The sequence below is a fragment of the Dermochelys coriacea genome, chromosome 6 (assembly GCF_009764565.3).
Source record: "Dermochelys coriacea isolate rDerCor1 chromosome 6, rDerCor1.pri.v4, whole genome shotgun sequence".
In the NCBI taxonomy this organism is placed as follows: Eukaryota; Metazoa; Chordata; order Testudines; family Dermochelyidae; genus Dermochelys; species Dermochelys coriacea.
The window spans coordinates 15,445,382-15,469,851 of NC_050073.1; the positions used below are offsets into that span (position 1 = coordinate 15,445,382).

The 24,470-nt window shown below is 42.5% G+C and overlaps 1 protein-coding gene across 2 annotated transcripts in view; it reads right to left on the minus strand.

Annotated features, from left to right (window-relative positions):
* The window catches only part of LRP5 (LDL receptor related protein 5), a 260,875-nt gene extending 238,989 nt beyond the window's left edge, over positions 1-21,886 (minus strand). For both annotated transcript variants that reach the window (XM_038407882.2, XM_038407880.2), the window contains exon 1: positions 21,650-21,886. In XM_038407882.2, coding sequence (XP_038263810.1) covers positions 21,650-21,734 — 85 coding nt within the window. In that variant the 5' untranslated portion in view covers positions 21,735-21,886. The remainder of the gene's footprint in view (positions 1-21,649) is intronic.
* Positions 21,887-24,470: the final 2,584 nt, after the last annotated feature.

Genomic DNA, 24,470 nt, shown 5'->3' on the forward strand with positions numbered 1-24,470 from the left:
TGGGGGGTCTGGGAGGGCGTTAGAGTGTGGGAGGGAGTTCTGACCTGGGGCAGTGGGTTCAGGGTGCGGGCTCCGGTCAGGCAGCACTTACCTCAGGTGGCTCCCAGTGGGCAGCACAGTGAGGCTAAGGCAGGCTCCATGCCTGCCCTGGCTCCATGCTGCTCCCAGAAACAGCCGGCATGTCCAGCCCCTAAGTGGACTCGCAGCCAGGCAGCTCTGCGCGGTCCACATTGCCCACACCCACAGGCACCACCCCCACAGCTCCCATTGGCCACGGTTACCAGCCAATGGGAGCTGCGGAGCCAGCATTGGGGGTGGGGACAGCACATGAAGCTTCCCTGATCCCCGTTGCATCTAGGGGCCGGACATGCTGGCCTACAGCATGCTGGCCATGCTGTAGAGATAGAGGTGGTTAGGGACTATTTAGAAAAGCTGGACGTGCACAAGTCCATGGGGCCGGACGAATTGCATCCGAGAGTGCTGAAGGAATTGGCGGCTGTGATTGCAGAGCCCTTGGCCATTATCTTTGAAAACTCGTGGCGAAAGGGGGAAGTCCCGGATGACTGGAAAAAGGCTAATGTAGTGCCCATCTTTAAAAAAGGGAAGAAGGAGGATCCTGGGAACTACAGGCCGGTCAGCCTCACCTCAGTCCCTGGAAAAATCATGGAGCAGGTCCTCAAAGAATCAATCCTGAAGCACTTAGAGGAGAGGAAAGTGATCAGGAACAGTCAGCATGGATTCACCAAGGAAAGGTCATGCCTGACTAATCTAATCGCCTTTTATGATGAGATTACTGGTTCTGTGGATGAAGGGAAAGCAGTGGATGTATTGTTTCTTGACTTTAGCAAAGCTTTTGACACGGTCTCCCACAGCATTCTTGTCAGCAAGTTAAGGAAGTATGGGCTGGATGAATGCACTATAAGGTGGGTAGAAAGCTGGCTAGATTGTCGGGCTCAACGGGTAGTGATCAATGGCTCCATGTCTAGTTGGCAGCCGGTGTCAAGTGGAGTGCCCCAGGGGTCGGTCCTGGGGCCCGTTTTGTTCAATATCTTCATAAATGATCTGGAGGATGGTGTGGATTGCACTCTCAGCAAATTTGCGGATGATACTAAACTGGGAGGAGTGGTAGATACGCTGGAGGGGAGGGATAGGATACAGAAGGACCTAGACAAATTGGAGGATTGGGCCAAAAGAAATCTAATGAGGTTCAATAAGGATAAATGCAGGGTCCTGCACTTAGGATGGAAGAATCCAATGCACCGCTACAGACTAGGGACCGAATGGCTCGGCAGCAGTTCTGCGGAAAAGGACCTAGGGGTGACAGTGGACGAGAAGCTGGATATGAGTCAGCAGTGTGCCCTTGTTGCCAAGAAGGCCAATGGCATTTTGGGTTGTATAAGTAGGGGCATAGCGAGCAGATCGAGGGACGTGATCGTTCCCCTCTATTCGACACTGGTGAGGCCTCATCTGGAGTACTGTGTCCAGTTTTGGGCCCCACACTACAGGAAGGATGTGGATAAATTGGAAAGAGTACAACGAAGGGCAACGAAAATGATTAGGGGTCTAGAGCACATGACTTATGAGGAGAGGCTGAGGGAGCTGGGATTGTTTAGTCTGCAGAAGAGAAGAATGAGGGGGGATTTGATAGCTGCTTTCAACTACCTGAAAGGGGGTTTCAAAGAGGATGGCTCTAGACTGTTCTCAATGGTAGCAGATGACAGAACGAGGAGTAATGGTCTCAAGTTGCAATGGGGGAGGTTTAGATTGGATATTAGGAAAAACTTTTTCACTAAGAGGGTGGTGAAACACTGGAATGCGTTACCTAGGGAGGTGGTAGAATCTCCTTCCTTAGAGGTTTTTAAGGTCAGGCTTGACAAAGCCCTAGCTGGGATGATTTAACTGGGACTTGGTCCTGCTTTGAGCAGGGGGTTGGACTAGATGACCTTCTGGGGTCCCTTCCAACCCTGATATTCTATGATTCTATGATTCTTCCGGGGAGCTGCGCAGAGCCAGGGCAAGCAGGGAGCCTGCCTCAGCCCTGCTGCGCCACCAACCGGACTTTCAACAGCGTGGTCAGTGGTGCTGACCGGAGCCACCAGAGACCCTTTTCGACCAGGCGTTCTGATTGAAAACTGGACACTTGGCAACTCTATCTCCAACCTCGCTGGCTGCTGCCATCTGCAACATGGCTCAGCCTTGTCCTGGACAGACCACTTGGGAGTGAGAAGGTCATTCCTTTTGCAGACCCACTCAATTTTCTTGTCTTTTCTGCTGTGACTGCTAATTGTGACTGGGAAAGAGGGATGAGGGGAAAATAGTTGTGTGACCTAGACACTTGCCCACTAGGAACTGGACTCAAATCACCAACTCATTTCACTGAGCAGCCATTGACCAGAAGTCATCATCTTCTATCACCTTCCTCTTGCTCACCTTACAAATGGAACATGAAGCATTAAAGCAACTGCACATATTTTATTTAATCAATATTCTCATCATGTGAAAACAACCAGCTTCCTTCATGTTTTACTTGGAGGCAGTGAAGGAGTCTAAATCCTCTCTCTAAATCCTGCAACATGGTATTGTTTCCCTTTATAAGGTTTCAGTATGTTATTTTTACACACTTAACATGGTAATGATGAGCAAACACTTGACATCTTAATTACTAGCTATTCCTTTGAGGTCCCTTAAATCGAAGCTTTCGTGGAATAAAAATCTTGACTCATACAATAATTATCCAAAAACACCACAAAACAGCATAACATAAAAGGGAAAACATCCATGAATGGCAGTATACTAGTTAATCCATACATTTCACCTTCTAGGAGCACCACACTATAAATACAAACACATGATCCATTTCTGGGCTGCTTAGAAGCCTCTCTCAGATGTTTTTCTTGTCACTGATGAGGTGCAGAATCGACTATTAAAGACTTTTTAAAAAATAACACACTGTTTTTAAATCATCTAAACTCATCCTACGCAGGGTAATGTCTAAATTGTATGGAGATACATAAAGCTATCCTCTCTCCAAAATCAAATGAGTTACAAGAATCCATGAAAAGAAAAAGGAGTACTTGTGGCACCTTAGAGACTAACAAATTTATTTGAGCATAAGCTTTCATGAGCTACAGCTCACTTCATCGGATGCATTCAGTGGAAAATACAGTGGGGAGATGTACATACATAGAGAACATGAAACAATGGGTGTTACCATACACACTGTAACCAGAGTGATCACTTAAGGTGAGCTATTACCAGCAGGAGAGCGGCGGGGGGGGGGGGGACCTTTTGTAGTGATAATCAAGGTGGGCCATTTCCAGCAGTTGACAAGAACGTCTGAGGAACAGTGGGGAGCGGAGCGGGGGGAATAAACATGGGGAAATAGTTTTACTTTGTGTAATGACCATCCACTCCCAGCCTCTATTCAAGCCTAAGTTAATTGTATCCAGTTTGCAAATTAATTCCAATTCAGCAGTTTCTCATTGGAATCTGTTTTTGAAGTTTTTTTGTTGAAGAATTTACCACTTTTAGGTCTTTAATTGAGTGACCAGAGAGATTGAAATGTTCTCCGACTGGTTTTTGAATGTTATAATTCTTGATGTCTGATTTGTGTCCATTTATTCTTTTACGTAGAGACTGTCCAGTTTGGCCAATGTACATGGCAGAGGGGCATTGCTGGCACATGATGGCATATATCACATTGGTAGATGTGCAGGTGAACGAGCCTCTGATAGTGTGGCTGATGTGATTAGGCCCTCTGATGGTGTCCCCTGAATAGATATGTGAACACAGTTGGCAACAGGCTTTGTTGCAAGGATAGGTTCCAGGCTTAGTGGTTCTGTTGTGTGGTATGTGGTTGCTGGTGAGTATTTGCTTCAGGTTGGGGGGCTGTCTGTAAGCATCCATGAAGTGCAGACTCAACCCTACAGTATAAGTTTTATTAGAAAGAGAGAAGTCGGATTTAAATTAATCTTTACCCCATATCATAAAGCTACTTCTCTCTTTACTGATGCAGGTTGTTGCCAAGCAATGTGTTGAAAAGCTACACGTGTGAGCAAAATCTGACCAAGCAGGGTGGAAAAAAGCAATGATTTTTTTTTAAAATCAAAAAAGCAAAACTCTGGCAAATGAAGTGTAAAAATATAATTAGGAAGGCCAAAAAAGAAGAATTTGAAATACAGCTAGCCAAAGACTCAAAAAGTAATAGCAAAAATAAAATTTTTAAGTACATCAGAAGCAGGAAGCCTGCTAAATAACCAGTGAGGCCACTGGACAATTGAGATGCTAAGAGAGCACTCAAGGATGATAAGACCATTGCGGAGGAACTAAATGAATTCTTTGCATCGGTCTTCACAGTTGAGGATGTGAGGGAGATTCCCAGACCTGAGCCATTCTTTTTAGGTGACAAATCTGAGGAACTGTCCCCAATTGAGGTATCATTAGAAGAGGTTTGGGAACAAACCGATAAACTAAACAGTAATAAGTGACCAGGACCAGATGGTATTCACCCAAGAGTTCTAAAGGAATTCAAATGTGAAATTGCAGGACTACTAATTGTCGTCTGTAACCTATCATTTAAACCAGCTTCTGTACCAAATTTTCTCCTGTACCAAACTTTTTCACACAATGCACAATTAACCTATGGAACTCCTTGCCAGAGGATACTGAGAAGGCCAAGACTATAGCAAGGTTCAAAAAAGAACTAGATAAGTTCATGGAGAATAACGATGGCTATTAGCCAGGATGGGCAGGGATGGTCTGTTTGCCATAAGCAGGGAATGGGCGACAGGGGATGAATCACTTGATGATTACCTGTTCTGTTCATTCCCTCTGGGGCACCTGGCATTGGCCACTGTCGGAAGACAGGATACTGGGCTAGATGGACCTTCGGTCTGACCCAGTATGGCTGTTCTTATGTTCAGCGGTGGTTTCAATGGCAACAGTCCCATAGTTACTACCCCAGAATATTTCAGTACAATACAGACAGCACAATGCAGGATACAGCAACACCACAATTTGAATTCTCTTTACGCTAATGCAGTTTACAAGGATTTAAGCATTTAAGATTAAACAAAATGGATATGGAGTAGACACTACGTTATAACAACTGTGTGCGATTAGGACCCATGCAACCTGCTTCCCTTGTTGGCGTTTGTAAGTTCTAGGGCATATTTGTTGCCTGCTTTGGAGGAAAGTGCATATAAATATGGACATATTTATACTATGTGGCAAACCAACATTTCTGTCGGTTCAGAGAGGGTTGGGCAATTAAGACTATTATTGTTAAACCCACAGCAGTGGTCTGGAGTTCACAAGAATGTCAGAACTTACGGAGTTTGGAAGTATTTTATTTAACAACCTCTATATTTAAATATCTCCACAAGCTGAAATAGATAATAGGTATTGCTAAGCAACTTTCTTTCTTAGAAACTCATTCACATTCTTCCTTCTTCAGAGGGTGTTCCCATCCTCAGGCCCACCTCAGAGGGAATATAATTAGAGCTGGAAGAATAATTGATTTTACGGGTCACTGACAGTGCAGAAAAAAAAAATTGGTCCTTATCAAATTGAAAACGAATTTTTTCAGAGTTTTCAGCAAATTGAAAAACTTGACAAAAAATTCATTTCAAGTCCAGAAATGAAACATTTTGTTTGATATCAGCCTTTGCTTAATAAAAGCAAAGAAAATGAAGGGCTAAATTCCGCAAAATCAGAGGAGATGGCAGTGATCCCTTTATATCAGTGGAGTCAATAGGCAGACCACAGGCCAAATTCGGACCACCAGATGCTTTCAAACGGACCTCAAAATCTTTTTATTTATTTATTATCATTATTGGGTTTTCTTTTATTATTTTTTCTGGGGTCTGGACCTTGACTATATCTTGACAAAAAAAATAATTGATTCCCCCTGCTTTATATCTTATAGCCCAGTGGCTAAGACTCATCTAGAATGTGGGAGTCCCAGGTCTGAATCTTCATTCTGGATCAACGACTTGAACGCAGGCTTTCCCTCTCCCAAGTGAGCACCCTAACCATCAGGCGACTGAGTATTCTGAGGTGGCTATCTCGCAGTCTCTCTTGTGAAGCTCTTCCACTCTGTATAAAATACTTGAAAAGTCATCGGGCATGAGACAGTGCGAGAATTAGACTGTGGCTTGGTGGTTAGGGAGCTTAGCTGGGATGTGGAAAACGCAAGTTCAGTCCTTGCTCCAATGATTATTTATATAGCACGGAACATCCTCACCAAGAGAGATTCATCCCCAAATACCCAATAGCTTAGTGGTCAGGGCATTCACCTGGGAAGGGGGAGACCCTGCTCCAGAGTGAGGATTTGAACCTGGCACTTGAACCTAGATCTCCCCCTTCCCAGGTGAGTGAGCAATTGGGTTTAAGGATGTTACTGCCACCAGCTGTTTTGTGAATGACACCTATAATTCCTTGTCCATCTAGCCCAACTTTTTTTGGGGGGGGAGGGGGGTGGAAGAGGAGGAAGTGGTCAGAAACTATTTGGCAAATGTGTGTTGAATTCACTAATATTTTTGGTCCACTGAAACAGCATTTATTGGTAAATAATATGTTAGCCCCAAAAAATTGCCCAGCAGATTTCAAGACTCTCAGGGTATGTCTACACTGCAACAAAACACTCATGGCAGGCCCATGTCGGCCCACTCCCGCTTGCGGGGCTCAGGCTGCGCCACTATAAAATTACTGTGTAGACGTTCACGCTCGGAATCCAGCCGCAGCCCATGAGTGGGGAGGGTCTCAGAGGTTGAACTCCAGCCTGAGCCATAACTAATACTCTGCAATTTTTAGCTCTGCAGCCTGAGTCAGCTGACACAGGCCAGCCACAGGTGTTTTACTGGGGCACAGGCATACCCTTGCACTAGTGAACCTGCTGAACAACACTGCAATAAGTGTAACAATAACGTAATTGCCTAAAATGATCAGCTGCCGGTTTAATCATTAACAAGAGTGTCGAACTGGCTGATGAACCAAAAGCCATTGTTTGGTTTTAATTTAAACAACAAAGTCAGCCTTTGGAGAAGAAAATCGATTCTAATTTATTAAAATCCAACTGTAAACTACTGATAATCTGGAGTTACAGCTGTTTTATTTTGTTTTTTAATTTTGTTTGCAGTTCAAATGCTTTCTCTTTGCTCAAGTGAGCTGTAGCTCACGAAAGCTTATGCTCAAATAAATGTGTTAGTCTCTAACGTGCCACAAGTACTCCTTTTCTTCTTTCAGTAAAGAGATGTGTTCTGTTTTAGTAACAGAAAAATTTCAGAGTAGTCTCATTTTGAGACCAAGAGACTCATTCTTTTCATAAGAATTTTCAAAATTTCTCTGGAGGACTGTTTCTGTAGTTTCAGATACTGGGAATAACACTTTAAAAGCATCACTAATGGTAAAGGTACATCACAGAACTCAGTAACTTCACTCCAGAAGGCAAAAAGGAGGTTACAGGTCAAAAAAATAATAATTTCTGAATGTATTTCCATCACAATATTCACAGTAACTGAACCTGGGAGGGAAGGAAATAGTAACAGATTTATATTTACAACAGTCTACACTGTATCTTTAAATGGTTCGGGGCTCTCCAGCTAAAAGAACCCATTAGCAACTGGTACTATTTCTGAGGGGGCTTTGAATAAGCCTATACTCTCTGCTTTAAACATGCTTTCCAAATAAGGTAAGGAAAAAGCACCTGGGTTTGGCCACTTACATAAGACACCGTTGAGAACAAATATGGTAAAGAACTAGCAGATTTTTCAATCTCACCTCCCTCTGATTACTCAGAGAAAAAGGGAAAAGGTGCACTAAACAAAGGTAACCACTTTTGCCACCCATTTTGACCCTCTAAAAGAGCCACAGTGATTGAGACTAAACCCAGAGTCCTCAATAATTAAACCTTGTATTGAAAGAGACATTGTCAAATGTGGTAAGAAAATGTGACCTATCTGAACACTCACAGGGACCTGTTCCCAGTGTCCTGCTGATCAAAGGTTTAAAAAAAAATGTGAAGATCATTTCTTAGGATAAACAATGGGTTCAGCCCTTACAAGAACAACTAATGCTAAGTTCCACTCTGCAATCATAGCTGTGTGCACATGCTTCCCTCCACCCACCTGTGACTGCTATATTCTTGTGTGCAAGCCGTGCATTTAAAATTACAAAATTCTGCTTCCTGCACCACGTGGGAGGAGTCTTGTAAAATTCAGCATTCTACTCGTACCTCCCAATAAAGGAGCAACTCTGCAAAATGGGGACAAAGCTTTGGGTATATACAGTTGTAATCCAGAACACAGCAGCCGGCAGATCATATTTTTAGCTTATCAGCCTCCACATGTGCCCTTTGCTGCCTAAGACTCAAGTAAACATGCACAGGCTTTTCATTAGTAGTAGTTCATGGTCTCCCAATTGTTATAAGGCTTTACTGAATCAATGAGGTTCTGCAGATACGATGGCTTACCCAAGGAGCAATAATCGCACAGTCAGCAGAAGTGACCCAAAATCAAATACCATGCTGGTATTCATTAGAGGGCAAGATGCTATTTCAAGCCCTTTCTCAATTTGTCACATACATAAACAAATAGCTGGAGTATGGTTGTACAAGCAGATTGCCTAAAATGTAAACAGTGGTTAAACCATCATTTAAACTCACATATGTTAGTTCATTGCTTTTAATGCACCTATCTCTGCAGCATCTGGGCTCCAATTCAAAACCAAGCAAAATAATTTAAACCAACCACGACAGGCAGCATAGAACATCCCCTTCATCTACTTAAGGTAATAACTACTGACCCAACGACCACAGTATTTATGTGCTAAAGGCAAGCAATGGCCCACAGTCAAACAGCCGCTTGGCCTAAGAGACACATCTTGTCACGTACTCTGAAGGTCAGTTACTTTGGGCATTTGCACATTGTCAAAGGTCAGAAGCAGGCACATTTCACCAAAAACATCTGATCCTCATCTTCAAGAGCGTGCAGGTAGGTGTTTGCACCAAGAACTCCTTTGCTGATCTCAGCAGATGCACTGGTCTGAAAAACTAGTAATAGTGAACCAATTTATAACCCACCATGAACAGCAGAATAGACCAAACTCTTGAAAATAAATTTATTATACAGTGCACAAATGCCTACAGTAAGCTTGTTAGCTTTAGAGATGGTTTACATGGGAAATGACTAGAATAAATTATTCCGGAATAGTTTCCCATATGGTAATTTATTCCAGAAGAAGAGTGCTTTTTTCTGATTTAATTCGCTACCAAAGTTGACTTCTAAATCACAAGGTGTTACTAAATAGATGACAAAAGAACCTGTTAAAAAAAGTCAAGATACCCTCAAGCTACTATAATTTGCTAGAGAAGGAAAAATTCCTTCATGTACCCAGATGACATTGATCCTACCTGGTTTGCGTATTCAGGCAAGTGCAAAGCTATGGCACAATCCTTACCTAAATCTATCAAATACATTCTGGATTAGCTCTGCAGCATTTACACACATGCACCTGCCATTGAAACTAATGAAAAATTGCTGTATGTAGGGACTGCACGATCAGGAACCGGAATAACTTGGGGGACTAAATAGGCTGTGTTATTCCTGGGGTCACACAGTGTTACTCCTGCTCTACAGTTCTTAAAATAGGGAACAATTTGAAGTTTGTTTTTTAAACAATGTGTTGGGAGGAGGAAAGGCACAAATTGCAGTTAGGTGCCCATCTCTCTGCCCTTTGCAAAATTTCCCACTTGTATGTTTCATTTTACAGTTGCAAAGGTTAATTTAGTAATAATGATCAATGGAAATTATTAGAGCTGGAAAAATATTTCAGAATGAAAACATTCAACATATTTAGTCTTTTTGGCCACAAGTTGCCCATGAACTAACAGCAATTTTCCTGAATGTATTAATTGTTCGTAGAAATTGTCAAATAAGTTCTACAAACAAGTCAGGGGTTACAGATTGTTTATGAGCTTACCAGCAGCAAGAATTCTGTATGTACAATTCAAGTGGTATGGGTTAGTTTTGCATGCAACATATAGCACATTTCTGTTCCCTGACCGGATGAGCATAATACTTACAAATCACAAATTCAAAAATTTGCCTGCTGCAAGTATTCTCCTGTGTTTACTTAAATCTTGCTGTTTTTTCACATTTCTGCCAGTAATATCATTTGCTAAAATGTTCATAGAAACCAAACACAGAAAGACAATACAGTCAAATGCAATCAATTTAAAAACCCACACCTTTTTGGGGGAGTAGGGGTTTTCATTCTTCACATCCAGCTAAAACAATGGCCAGACCTACTACATTTTTCAGTTGGAAATACAGCTTTCAAAAAGTCAGACAGAGAAGGCTCTCCTTCTGTTAGCAGATTCCAAAGCAGGAGCTGCCACCTAGTGTAGTGGGGTTTTCTGACTCCCAGAGGGAGCAACTGATCTAAAATTTTTAGACTGGATGAAATGAAAATCCAGGCTCAGTGAATTTTGGAAGGGGGAAAGGAGGGAGACTTGCAAATTATTAAAGTACAATGTATTAAGGTTTCACTAGTTTTTCTTTTATTTTCCCAACCCTACCTAAAACTCACTACATGTAGCTCAGCTAAGTATGTCCAGCTGTTGATTTAACTATTTCTGAAAGTACACATTCTGTCACTTGAACACCTGCAAGTTAAGTTTTGGACCTGGGTAAGCAATATTCTTAACTAAATCCAGACTGTAAAAAGTAGCTGTTAAAACCCAGACACCCAAAACTTCACCATAGCTAGAGAGCTCTTTTACCCAACTAGTCATATGAATACAATGTACAAGGCTTTATATCATCTACAGCTATACAGACCTCAGAAATGAAAATTCTACTCAGGGGCATTTTTAGCATCTTCACTCTCATTTGGGAACAAGAATGCCAAAATTGCAGTTTAATCGGCCATCCCTGCACATTCACACAAGATGTTCAGATAAGTTATCAATACAGATTTCCAAAACTAATCCATTTCCCACTCTGTTTAATACATTATGCCTCAGGCAGCCAATGCCCAAATGAGGGATGCAATGTGTGACAAAACCACAAAACGAGGAACAATTATTATTCCTGCTGGAATGTTAAAATGCTGGGGCATTAATTCCTGTAGTGCAGATTTCTGTCTCTCTAACCTCAGTATCATGATTTCTGAGTAGATCATTTTCAACAATTAAAATGAAGGGACATGAATTTTGTGTAGAACATAGGTAACTTTGGGCCTAAAATTAGTGGCATGCCTTGAAATGAGGTGCAGTTGAGAGGTATATTACACCTTATTTGAAATAACTAAAAATATTCCTTAAATTGACACTTCAGAAGCTACTTTAAATATCCATTTTACAAATATTATTGTGACTGAATATACATATGATACTGAATGGTTTATAATACAATGGACAAAAATTTTACCTTCTAGCAAATAAAAGATCAGCGTTTTCCAATTCAGCAGCTACAAAAGTTAGGCAAAACAACATTCTGATTTTGTATTAACCTATAGCAGCTAAGAAAAATATTAAGTATGCTATGCATGCAGTCCCCTGTATCAGAATTACAGGTCAGCTGTATTCGGGTTATAACCTTCCACTCTTATCATGAGTTAACAACTGTGTCTAAAAGTACAAGGCTGAAGTTGGTTCCATATTCTCAGTTTCTTATTCAAAGGCCAAATTAATTTTCTTTTTTAATTTAACCCAAATAAGTTAAGATAGAATTTTATAAAAATATATATTCATGGTTTTAAGAATATGCTTTTCTGAGATGCAAACAAGCCTCCAATCCCATATGTTGCAGCTGCCTCTTCTCTTAATTTGAATTAAGAGCTGAGATGTGCGGATACATAAGAGACAAAATGCCTGAGGTAACCCCAAATGACACATCCCTATGATCATCAGACTGCTATATAGCTGGCACACGTCACTCCCTGAGCCAAAGCTTTATACCTGCACAAAATGCCACCACATATACCACCAGCACTTTCCACAATGGACATAGTTCTTGAATAAGGAAATGACTGCTATAAATGGCAAAATACTTTTCCTCCAATGACATCTGCACAACCACTGGATCAGCCAGAAGACCCCAGAACAAGCCTCTCCATGAACTGAGGCTTCACTATGGCCAACACTATGCACCATTTGCAGAGTTTGAAGCTTTGAACAGTTTAATGGTCTCACGGATGTTTCAGGTGAAGTAACCAGAGACATCATTTACACGTCAGGTTAAATGACGTTGCTTATTCAAGCATCATTTTCAAAATGGAAAGGGGAGTGGAATGACACAGTCCTGGCACAGAAACAAAGATTTAGGTAAGAAGTGCTATGTCCAAGTCTCTTTGGAACAGTCCAACTTCTGTGTGGACAGGCACGAGGGGTGACCCAAAGGCTCAAATGTCGATTGAAACTCTAGCTCCTTACTGGAAAAAAAAAAAAAAGGAGGTGATGGAGAGGCACTGCATGACAGGCCAGTACTGTGCATAGAAATGAAGCTCTGGATCAAGGAGTGGCATACACAGGAATCTTCAGAATGGTCAAATGATTGTGTAGGTGTATCATTTGAAAAGACCCAGAAAGTATTTTGTCATTGACAGCCGATTCCTTACTGGGGGGTCTGCAAAATGGAAAGTGCGAGTGTGCATACTGCAAAGAAACAAAACTTAGAGCCAGGGAGCGATGCATGTCAGCTACTTCAGAGAGGGCTAACATTTGCAGGGGCACATCACGTGGGTGACCTCAGAAGTATTTTGTCATTTACACCACATGAAACCCAGTTCTTTATTCCAGGAGCATTTGCAAAATGGAAGTGGGGCGAGGGTGGCAGCATTTTGTGCTGATATAAAGCTTTAGGTCAGAAAGTGGCATGTGTCAGCTACTTCAGAACACTATCGCTCACAGGGTTGGGTTAACCCAAGATGTATTTTATGACTCACAGTCAGACAAAGCCTAGATCTTTATTCAAGAATGATCAGCAAAATGGAAGATGGGGAGTGTAACATGTGGCAGCTAATTCAGAACAGTCTAATTCTCACTAGGATGTGTTACTTGAGGTGACCAAACATGTTCTTTTTCTCTTAAAAAGACATGTTTTCAGATTGATTTGGTCACTTTTAATTTAGAGAAGTGCCAGTGTGTTCATATAAAACTCCAATATCTTTTATTTAAAAAAAAAATTTGCAGGTAAATACATTTCTGTATTTTAAAACCAAACAAAATACTGAGTTTTCAAAAGCATACAGAATTATTGCTAGATGACATTAGTACACAAAACAGATTCTAGATAGTATTGTTTAACATACAAGAACATTTGTTGACATGATATTCCATATAAGATCGGAAACCAGGTCAATAATCCGTTGATTATAGATTATAATCCACTGTACATTTCCATGGAGATTTGTCTTCCCACCCTACCCCCGTTTCTTTTGCTTTGGTTTAAACTAGTATTGACACAGAAGAAAAGGAAATGGATACGTAAAAAATTGTGTTATACTAATGTTAACTGCCTGACCAACCCACAAAAGCCAAGAAGGGCAGTCAGTGCTTCCATTCTGTCCTCAGCATTTCCCCACTGTCCATAGGTATGTAAATGTCTATTGGACACAACATTACACTGCCTCAGACTTTTTCAAATCCTAAATGTAACAAGTTATAATCAGGAGAAAAGGAAACCATGGGCCAAAGTTCTGTCTTCAATTACACCCATCCTTTAACTCCAAATCTCTCTCTGCTTTTGTAGGCCGAGATTCAAAAATCCCCTTAGCATTGCTGTAACACCATTACTATCATGTCAATCAAGTACTTTCAAAAGTGCAGATAAGTGATGTATTCAAATTAATATCCATTTATTTTAACTGCAATAATATTGTGTAATTTAAATCAGTTTATATCTATGAATAACTTTATAGGAGGAAAAAAAGAAAAACATGGAATCATCAACATGAAATGCTGTGAAGCTCTAAAACACCACCAAACAGCCCAATTCTGCACTCCTTACCAAGGCAAAACTTCCACTGAAATGGAGCCCCAAAATTAGTAGGAAAATACTTTTTGTATGACAGTGCCTACGGTATTTCCCTCTGGGTAGATCTGAAAGTTAATCCCATTTTATCAGAATACTTTCCCTACTTTCTGTTATTGCACAAAGTAAAATGTTATTTTAATCTTCAGGTTTTCACAACAGATATGCAACTTATAATTTAAAATACTAGCCACTCCCACCCCAAAATAAATACTATTTTGAGTTTTCAAGATAGGTTTGCAACAATACTCTTTTCACACAGTATTTTCATATAACAGCTGACTAATCTAGCAAAGCTGCATGGTCTAGTAACCGGAGCAGGAGAGAAGGCACTCCCAAATTCTAACTCTGGCTCTTAATACGGGGTATGTCTACACAGGAGCTGGAAGTGTAAATTCCAGCTTGATGAGACATTCCTGGTTCCTGCACAAGCACTCAAAAAGCTAGCACAATAAAGCAAAAGTATAGCTGCCACAACAGCGCAAGCTGTAGGAAGGACTAGCTGCCCCAAGTACAATCCTGTCCAAGACCCTGGGTACTTACTTGGGGCAGGTAGTCCTTCCCACCGCTGCAGCTACACTTCTATTTTTAGTGAGCTACCTAAAAGATGAGAGCTAGTGCAATTATGACTTCTCAAGCCGGAATTTACACCTTTCCAGCTCCCATGTAGATATACCCAGAGACAGCCTCTATAGCTTTAGAGGAGTCACTTAAGCTCTCTTCCTGAGTTTCCCTACCTGTAAGAGGATAAAAAGATAATATCCTTATCTCACAAGGGTACTTAGGATTAATTAATATTTATACAGTACTTCGAAAATTTTAAGTGTCAAGTATTATTCTGTAACTGCTATTATAACATTAAGCCACAGCAGTGTGCGCATTAGTAATTATAGGTGCATGCTTCTGGGGCATTCAACCATCTGACAAATACACCGCTAACCCTACTACAGTACAACCCTGATTTTATGAACACCAATATCACAATCAGTTATTCAATAAAACATGGGGGAGGGGGAAATCACATAACAAAAGGATGCTGATGAAGAAAAAGTCACATCCTTTCATTTTCTGAAGATTTCATTGCATTGGAAAACCTTTTGCAGAGGTTTGACGGACAAGAAATAAGCAATGCAGTGCACCATACTGCAACTTATGCGCCGTACCCAAAGTTATTTTGTGAAGTCACAATTTTATGAACTTTTTGATGTTGTGAACACCTTAATCCCCAGTTAGTTGATAAAACAGTGGTTCTACCATATTGGAACCGCTGTTGGGGCTAATTGTTGGTGTAATGTGCCCTCTTACTATTTCATTTTAATTAAAACCAATTTTGTAGTTGCTTATACGTGTTCTTCCACAACGAGCCTGTAAAACTAGTTATAACAGTTTCACCACATTTAGAGGGGGAAAGCTAAACTGCTATCAATCAAGTTTAAAACTGATTTAAGAAAACCCACAAAAGGCACACTGGGATTTAACTAAATCAGTTTAAAATCACATCTTTAGTTAAACTGGTGTGACTGTGCACACTGGCCATGTCTATGAAATGTAGCAGCTAGCAAAGGGAGAAAACACAAACAGAAAAATAGTAGCAAGAAGTTATAACCCTTATTAACTTTTTCCCCAACCCCACCACCAAGCACCCCATCTTTAAAGTTCCCTAAGCAGCTTTTTGTGGCCCAACAGCCACAGAGCAGGAGCTAGAGGGCAATTTGCAACTATTCTTTTTTCTACTCCCACTTACCCAAGCTGTCTCTCGCCATCCCTGCACCCCAAAGCTACTTTTATTATCCTTTGCCTCTATCCCTAGCTTTCCCCAGTCTTACAAAACAGATGTAGGGATGTCCAGAAGTGTTTTTCCAGTTATGAAGTCCCAGCTGTGGAATCTTTCAGGGAAATGTACATATCTGTCACATCCAAAAGGACCAAATGTCCAATTACCTTGTGGCTCTAGCCAACCAACATCCCCAGCCAATATATAAAGTGAACAAATAATAATTGTGTTTCTGGACACATTTTGCTTGAAAGTAATACAGCACTTACAAGTCAGAAAGGAAAATCAACCATGCACCTTGACTCTCTAAGCACAATACTACCCCCATTTTCTGTTGAATGCAACTGCATTTTTGATGGCCTCAGGTACAAATGAGGAGTTGTACTCTACCTGCATTCTCCAGGTGAAACTCCCAATGATATCACACACAGATCTAGAGTGCACAATAACAACTGTGTTTCTTTGAACTGTTTTTAGCTTTATGTTTTCTCAGCCTTAACACCTTCCATGAGAAATTCTGCATCTGCAGAAGTAAAAGATCTTGCATGTTTAATAGCTCTAAGGCCAAAGACATAAGGAGAAATTGTGAGAAGTAATTTTCTTGCTCTATATTATGAGAAGTGCTATGCAATGAGTAGACTTCTCAAAATAAATTAAGAATCAATTCAACATTCTCTCCTGTGTAGTTGCAGGTCATTTTCAAGTGATGCTGTGTAATAAGACATGAATCTAACATGAAGAGGAAAAAAATAAAATATTGTTCTCATTAGAACTATTTCTACACATTACAAATTCTGGACCTTCTTTCATTTCATTTCTGCTTTGAGTGGACAGCTTACCCTACTCTCAGTCTACATTGTTGACTACATTTTAATGAGAAGCAAAACTACAAAATGATGCATACCTAATTTATAAGCCATATACACACAGATGGGTATTTTTCACTTTAACATTGTAAAACATTAATATACAATGTTTACAACAAGTGCTAATAACCAGGAGCACAGAGTTTTTAAAAAACATCCAATTTGCTGCATTTGTCACAAAATTGCTTTGAACTTTATGATAAGAAGATATAAGGCATTCATGTTCTACAATTAATACAAATCTACAGTTTGTTTAAAATTCAAACTGTGATTTATTAACTAATACGGTCGGAATGTGCATCAACTGTCTACGCAGATAAGAGCTAAAGCAGCTGAGAAAGTGGTTCAATACTGCAAGCTGCAGTGGTGAAATTCATGCTAGGACATTGACCTAATACATTCCCACTGTTCTGAAGTATTGGCGTAATGTGTCTCATAGATTTATGCACTATGTACAGATTCATGTTGAGTAAATTTAAAGCACCCAGAACTAACAGATGAAGTCATACTTCAAACTGATGCCTAAATTAAACTTTTTAAAGGATGGACAATTAAAGTCATTATCCTGTGTCTGCAGAAAAACATTAGAGTGCTCTTAAAATACCAGAATGACAAACCTTATATTAAGTCTAAATATTTTCTTCCTTATGCATTTAGCAACAGCCCTTTTGTATCACATGTAGGTTACTGAAGCATCTACGAAGGCAGACTGGTAGAACAGATATACACTTAAATTGCACTGAAACTCAGATGAAGATTCCCACATAACCTGCCTCTCCCCAAATTTTCCTTTACCAAGTCAACATCTGTCACAATTTGGCTGGAATATCTGTGCTTAATTAGTTTTAGGCTGTAACTGGCAATACACATACTATCTAATGACCATGTTAAGTATACTTCCAAATGTATCTTTGTTTCCCATAACATATCAGTCAAGTATGCTCTCAGATGTATGTAATCTCTTCTTTGGTCACAAGAACCTCTCCTCCTCTCTCTCTCTCTCTCTCTCTCTCTCTTTCTCTCTAAAAATTCATCTCTCTTAGTAACAAGCAACTGTTCATAGCCCTAAAAAACAAACAAAAAAAAGCTTTAAAACTAATATGTTTTCATAACTTTTGGAAAATATGCTAGAATATTGCATACAGTTGTTACCCACAAACTTTTGTGAACTCATGGTTTTTACTTCTTTGCTACTGGAGTTTAAGCAAATAATCACAACTAAGCACAATTCCAACTGCTTCCTGATTTTAAAAAATAAATTAAAAAAAATCAAATGATACATACAAATTCCACAGGGCAACACAAAGTACAAGAGTAAGACATCTTTAAAGGTCTTCACCATAAAATATTTACAGACAAAAAGAATACAAGACAGGTTAATATCTCCTCACCTGAAAATTTCTGTTGCTAAACATGCAAGAGTCCCTCCAAAGAAAAATGTCTCCTTTCAAGGAAGTGTCCAACTGCAACATTTCATTATTATTTGTTTTGTCTCCCTCATTCACAGTCTATACAACAATCATCAATTCATGCTTCATGCAGCTTTATCCTTATATTTAAACTTTAAAATAACAAACCTTGACTTTTTCATGTTCGAAGCAAGAACTTTACTTAGTAGCAAAACTATTTTGTCTTCGTATATTGAAATCATAATACTTTAAACTTTTGCTAAAACTTTACAGGAAAAAATAAAATTAAGTCCCCAATCCTGGAAACAGTTATGCATCTGCTTAACTTTAAGCAAATGGGTATTTCCATTTAAGTGATTTAAGCAGGTAGTTCTACTGAAGTCACTTGGATTATTCACCTGCTTAAAGTTACGCATGACCTGTTTACAGAGTCAGGGATCTCAAGGAATGGAAGCTTAAAACATAAGCTTCTTTATAAAAGTGTTTATGACCAGTTTATTTCAAACTTTGAAAAATATCCTTTGATCTTGGGAACTGAAATATAATTCGGACAATATGAATAGTGTTTGGAGGTAATAATATGGAGTATGTTACACATTTCAGACATTTCTAGTATGTTTACATAGTGTATACCAGCCGTAAAACAGAAGATAACATATAATTGAGGAAGCTTGCTCATACTTTTATAAAAAGAAAAAAGTGACAGGTGAGCTGTCTTCAGAAGTCCCATTCAATTCAATCTACAGTAACACCAAATGTTAGTCTGAAAACAGAAGTAGTGTAATTAGGATTCAGAACTAAGCCCCATTAGCTAATTAAAAAAAAAAAAAAGAAGTGCATTTGGACAAAAGGCTTTTGCATGTTCCATAGTCTCTACAGAAACATCTTGATATATACAATCATTTCTGGTCTCAAAAATGAAAGAAGAGGTGATTAGTTGTGATTCAGGAACGTCTTATAAATGCTCTTTTCAGAAAACTTCACAAGTGAACACTACATTTTGTTTACTCTTTGAAATATGTTATTTAAAAGATGAACGGTCAACAAATTAATCTGAGGAGGTAACCCCAGACTTGTTTATAGCCTCATCTTTCCCCATTCAAGACTACTGTAGATTGGACTCGATTTTCTAAAATTCTGCATTTAAATTCAGAGGCATCTGGGAACATGGATATCATTAAACACAAAGAAACGTCCAAGAGTGAACAATCCACAGTAAGTTCTCTTTTTACATTTTGTGCAGCATTTTAAAAATTAATTCTGAGTGATTCACCTCTAGACATCACTGACTTTCTGGATTTACTAGTTTATGAAGTGATTCAATGTTTTGGGAGGAAATGGACATCTCTTGTTTACAAGGGCACAAATAGTTTTTAATGTACAGCAATAGATAGTCCTGACTAAAATTAGAAAATGATGGCTCTGGAGAAAATTGGTCAGACCTCTTGTATTAAATGACAGTTCTGATTACTACAGATGGCTTGAAAAAGTGGGTGGCCTAATAACAAAGACCCTGAGGTGATGTTCTGTTAATCTTGGCTACTGCTACATTTTCTAAGCTACCTAGGAAATTGCAACTATTAAACCTCAGTTTGCTAAGTGCTGAGGTGAAGTATCCAAGTAGATAAGCAGCAGCGGCTGTGTCTTATGTCTCTTGCATGCAATTGGAAGTTGCTGTCTGCAATGGTACAAAGGCAGAACTAAAGCAGCATGCATTAAGAAAACAAATGAGCAAATCCCAGACCCTTTATCATGGCTGTTGGGGGGGGGTAGATTTTTTAAATTATTATACCGTTACTTCAAAGTACTGCTTAGAATACTGCAAAGAGAGAAAACAACTGTCTTCGTGCACTGAATGGAGTGAAGATTATAAAATGTAATTGGGAAAGCCCCCTGCAAATCCCAATGCTGAAATGGGAAAGCGAAGCTTGGGAAGGAAAATAAGGAGTCAAAACAAAAGTGGATCAATGCAAAGTGAGAACTGCGATTTTAAAACTCACACGGTGGGGGAATGGGGAGATTCCGAGTGAAAGCACCCAATGATTTGAGACAGAATTGTGACTGTCTTCATGCTCAGGGACAGGAACAAACGCGGGCTCCAGTTAAGGCTGGATGTTTCTTCGGGGTTTACTCTCCTTAGATCTGCTCAGAACAGGCTGGTTTTTTAAGTGTTACATTTCACAAGTCAAGCAAGTTTTTCCTTTTCAACTTTAAAATGCGGGGGGGGAGGGAGGCGGGGGAAAGCTTCTCTCCTTTCCCCCCACCCCCACTCCAACGCTGCCAAAAGTTTGATTCCGCCTGTGATTGACACCCGACACCAGCTCCTCCAAACCCCAGAGAAATCACTGGCTGAGGCCGCAAAGCATTGGGGAAAAGAACAAACTTTTGTCCTGCTACTTAAAATACACATGTTTACTGAAGCCACCTCTTAGTTGATCCCCGCGGGGGGAGGGGGGCAGCTTTTCAGAGGGAGCTACGGCCAGGTTACTCACTAGCCAGCAAGGAAAGGAGACCCCCACAGGGTCCTCCCCCCAAAAGGGGACACACACTCCTCGTGCCCCGCTCCAAAGGAAGGATCGCCCTCCACATGCGCCTCTCCTCCCCCCCGCGTGCGTGGGACCCTCGGATTCCCTCCCCGTCCCTATCTCCTTCTGGGAAGGGAAACAAACTCCTCACAAAACACAGCAACTTGCCACGCACCCTGCCCCCCGCTCCAGCCCCCCAGCACCCCCTCCCCAAGATCCCCGTTCCCACACCCCTTCCTCCCCTGCCCCCCGCTCCAGCCCCCCAGCACCCCCTCCCCAAGATCCCCGTTCCCACACCCCTTCCTCCCCTGCCCCCCGCTCCAGCCCCCCAGCACCCCCTCCCCAAGATCCCCGTTCCCACACCCCTTCCTCCCCTGCCCCCCGCTCCAGCCCCCCAGCACCCCCTCCCCAAGATCCCCGTTCCCACACCCCTTCCTCCCCCTGCCCCCCGCTCCAGCCCCCCAGCACCCCCTCCCCAAGATCCCCGTTCCCACACCCCTTCCTCCCCCTGCCCCCCGCTCCAGCCCCCCAGCACCCCCTCCCCAAGATCCCCGTTCCCACACCCCTTCCTCCCCCTGCCCCCCGCTCCAGCCCCCCAGCACCCCCTCCCCAAGATCCCCGTTCCCACACCCCTTCCTCCCCTGCCCCCCGCTCCAGCCCCCCAGCACCCCCTCCCCAAGATCCCCGTTCCCACACCCCTTCCTCCCCCTGCCCCCCGCTCCAGCCCCCCAGCACCCCCTCCCCAAGATCCCCGTTCCCACACCCCTTCCTCCCCTGCCCCCCGCTCCAGCCCCCCAGCACCCCCTCCCCAAGATCCCCGTTCCCACACCCCTTCCTCCCCCTGTCCCACGCGCCCTGCGCCTCCAGCCTGCTGCACGCCCCCCGCCGCGCCGGATCCCCGCTCCCAGGCGCCCCGCAGCTCCCACGTCTCCAGCCCCCCGGCCCCGTGCCCCCAGCGGCCGCGGCAGCCCCGGGGAGCTGGGAAGTTTCTCAGTCAACAACAAAAGGCAGCGGCCCGGCGCCGGGAGCGCCCCCGACTCACCCCGCAGCGAGCCCAAGTGGCACTGAAGCAGCGCGGCGGCCAGCAGGAGCAGCCGCAGCGGGGCCGCCGCCGCCGCCGTCTCCATGTTGTGCGCCGCAGCAGCCGCTGCCGGAGCCCGCGGAGCGTCTCAGGCAGGCTCCATGCTCCGGGCGCTGCGCTCGGCTGGGAGCGGGAGGGAGGCGCTCGCCAGAGCCAGGATCCTCCTCCTCCCCCGCGCGCTCGCTCGCTGGCTGCTCTGTGCCCGGCCGCCGCCGCCGAGGGAGGGGGCTGGGATCCTCCCTCCGCCGAGCCCGAGGAGGAGCCGGGCGCCCGCTCAGGGACCGCCGCGCCCCTTCCAGCCCGCCCCCCTCGCAGGGAGGGGGCCAGCCCCATTGTCTCCGCTAGGCCCCGCTGCTTAGCCGCCCCACGCGCAACCGTGCACCCCGCGTGGGGGGTCGTGGGGCCCCACTGCAGGAGCAGCCCACGCGGCCATCAGACGGGCACTGATGCGCGGACAGCCATGCACCCCGCATGGGCCTCCTGTGACCATCGGTGCATGGGTACCCCATGGGCAACAGTGCCCCCCCACGGATATCCCGCAGGCATCAGTGCACATCGCACAAGGACGGCTGTCCACGGAGTTGGGGGATCGCTGTCTCTTACCAGCATCTAGGCTCTCCTGCAGGTGGTTACAGCAATTGGTCCTGACTTTTTGCTTGGAGCCTTCCCTGGAGGCCTTTTATGCCTGCATTGATTTTTCTTTCTGACATTTTCTTCTTCCTTTTGCTTGCTTCTTATTTTTCTTTAAAAGCCAACAACTTCTGTAAAAGTGCTGCTCTAGTAAAACTGATGTTTCTCCAGTCCTCTTGGCTCATTCCTTCCTACCCCTGCAAGGGGTCCTCCGCATGGTTCAGTGTTACACATACAATGAAATAACAGGTCACTTCCATAACACTGTTAACATTAAACCACTCATAAAACTCTTCTGCATCCAAGTTTGTGGTTTATTTTAAAAAAAATCATATACCAGCAGCTGCTCAGATTTGTCAGCCCATTTACACAGCAGTTTCCTCAGGACTGTATAACACAGTAGTTAGCATTCACCTGACAATGTCAGAGCGCCGTTTAACTTTACCTGTAGAAGAGGGACTGTTGGTCATGGTGTGGCCATACTGAATGAATGGTGAGAACATGGCTTGATGTGACTGAACTGCAAAAGAGGATTCTGGGAGCAAAATCCTTCTCTTAGCATGGGGCAGATGGCAGAGGTGAAACTGACTGGTTCCATGCTGTTTGTACAATCAATACTGATCTTTGAGTCAGCAAATATGTGCACTTGAAAGCAAACATGAGTAGAACATCCTGAGTGGAGCATGGGCTGATGGGGGCATCTCAACCCTGTTGAAGGACATCATGCAAGGGGCTCACGTGAATGATTGATAAGAGAGTGAATGTGGAGTAATGTTCAGTTGACACCACTCTGCTGTCTCCTCCTAAAGTATTAATTAGGTAAAAATTAGTAGCCACTCGCCCACTGGGCATGCTTTTAAGACACGTGACTCCTTTGAGGAAAGAGACTATAAAAATCAAGCAAATTAAATTGCTCTTGGGGGAATTCTTTAATTGATGCTTGAAGATGCTGCTAGACAGAGTAGCCAAAACTCTGCTCCTTGGATTCAAGTAGGACTGTGAGCCAGAGGAGTTTCCAGACAACCAAGGCCTTGCCTTGAGGGAATCCGAGACAAACCAGAGGGCTGAGGAGACCAGACCTGGAGAGAAGTCATCGTCCATAGGATTTGGTAACCACCTTCTCTGTTTGCCAAGCAGAAACCATGTGAGGCTAGCACAGGGCCTGTTTGTGTATGTTTGTGAAAGAGAGGCTCACTAAGAGGAATGTATAGCTCTTACTGTATAGTTCATTAATGTCTAACATAGGAGTTGTGCGCTTAATGTAACCCTTTATCGCTCATGTAATTCCTTCTCAAATTAACTGCAGTGTATGCAAGTTAATTACTGTGGACCTTTTTCACTGGTATGTCAGTAGTCTGGGAGCTGGGAGCCATTAAAGATCCATTCAGGGGTAGTAGCTCCCTGGTGCCAACAAGGACCAACCTGCGTTATAATTAGAGCTGTTTGATAATTGTAGAGGGGTTTTTGATGGCGGGGGGGGGGAGAAAGCAGAATAAGTTTCATGCTGCAGATTTCAAAAAGGAACTAATTTTTATTTTATAATTAAAATGCATTAAAACTTTTGAAAAGAAAATTTTTTAAGTTTGCAAATTTCCCCACCCCACACACTTTCCCCTTCATGGCTTATTTTTTCCATTCTGTGTTACCACTGTAAAAGGAAGAGGAATGGAAGAGGGAAAGATAAGGGTATTCGTTTATTTATTTTTCATTTTGGAGTTTCAAGAACATTTTCTTTAAATGAAATGTTTTTTGTAAAAATCTGAATTTTTCTTAAAATTGTTTAAATCATTTCTACCAACTCTAGTACTAGCCTGATTAGGGAATGAAGCTTTAAGACTTAAACATTGTTGTGTAGATAGGTACTGTACAGTGTGCACTCCACTGAACTGTGGTAGCATAACTTTTTGCAACTTCTGTCCCATTGTAACCCTCATACACCATGTGCATCTCTTCAGGCTGTCCCCATGAGAAAAACTGTACAGCACTGGTTCTCAATCCTTTCCAAACTGTGACCCTGTGTTAGAACGGAAACAGATTTCTGGACCTGCCTACCATCTAGATAAAAAGAAAAGGAAGATGACTGCAATCCCTTGAAACCTGTTTGTGACCTCCAGGCTGTGAGCCTATGCTATAAATAAGCAAAACAACATCT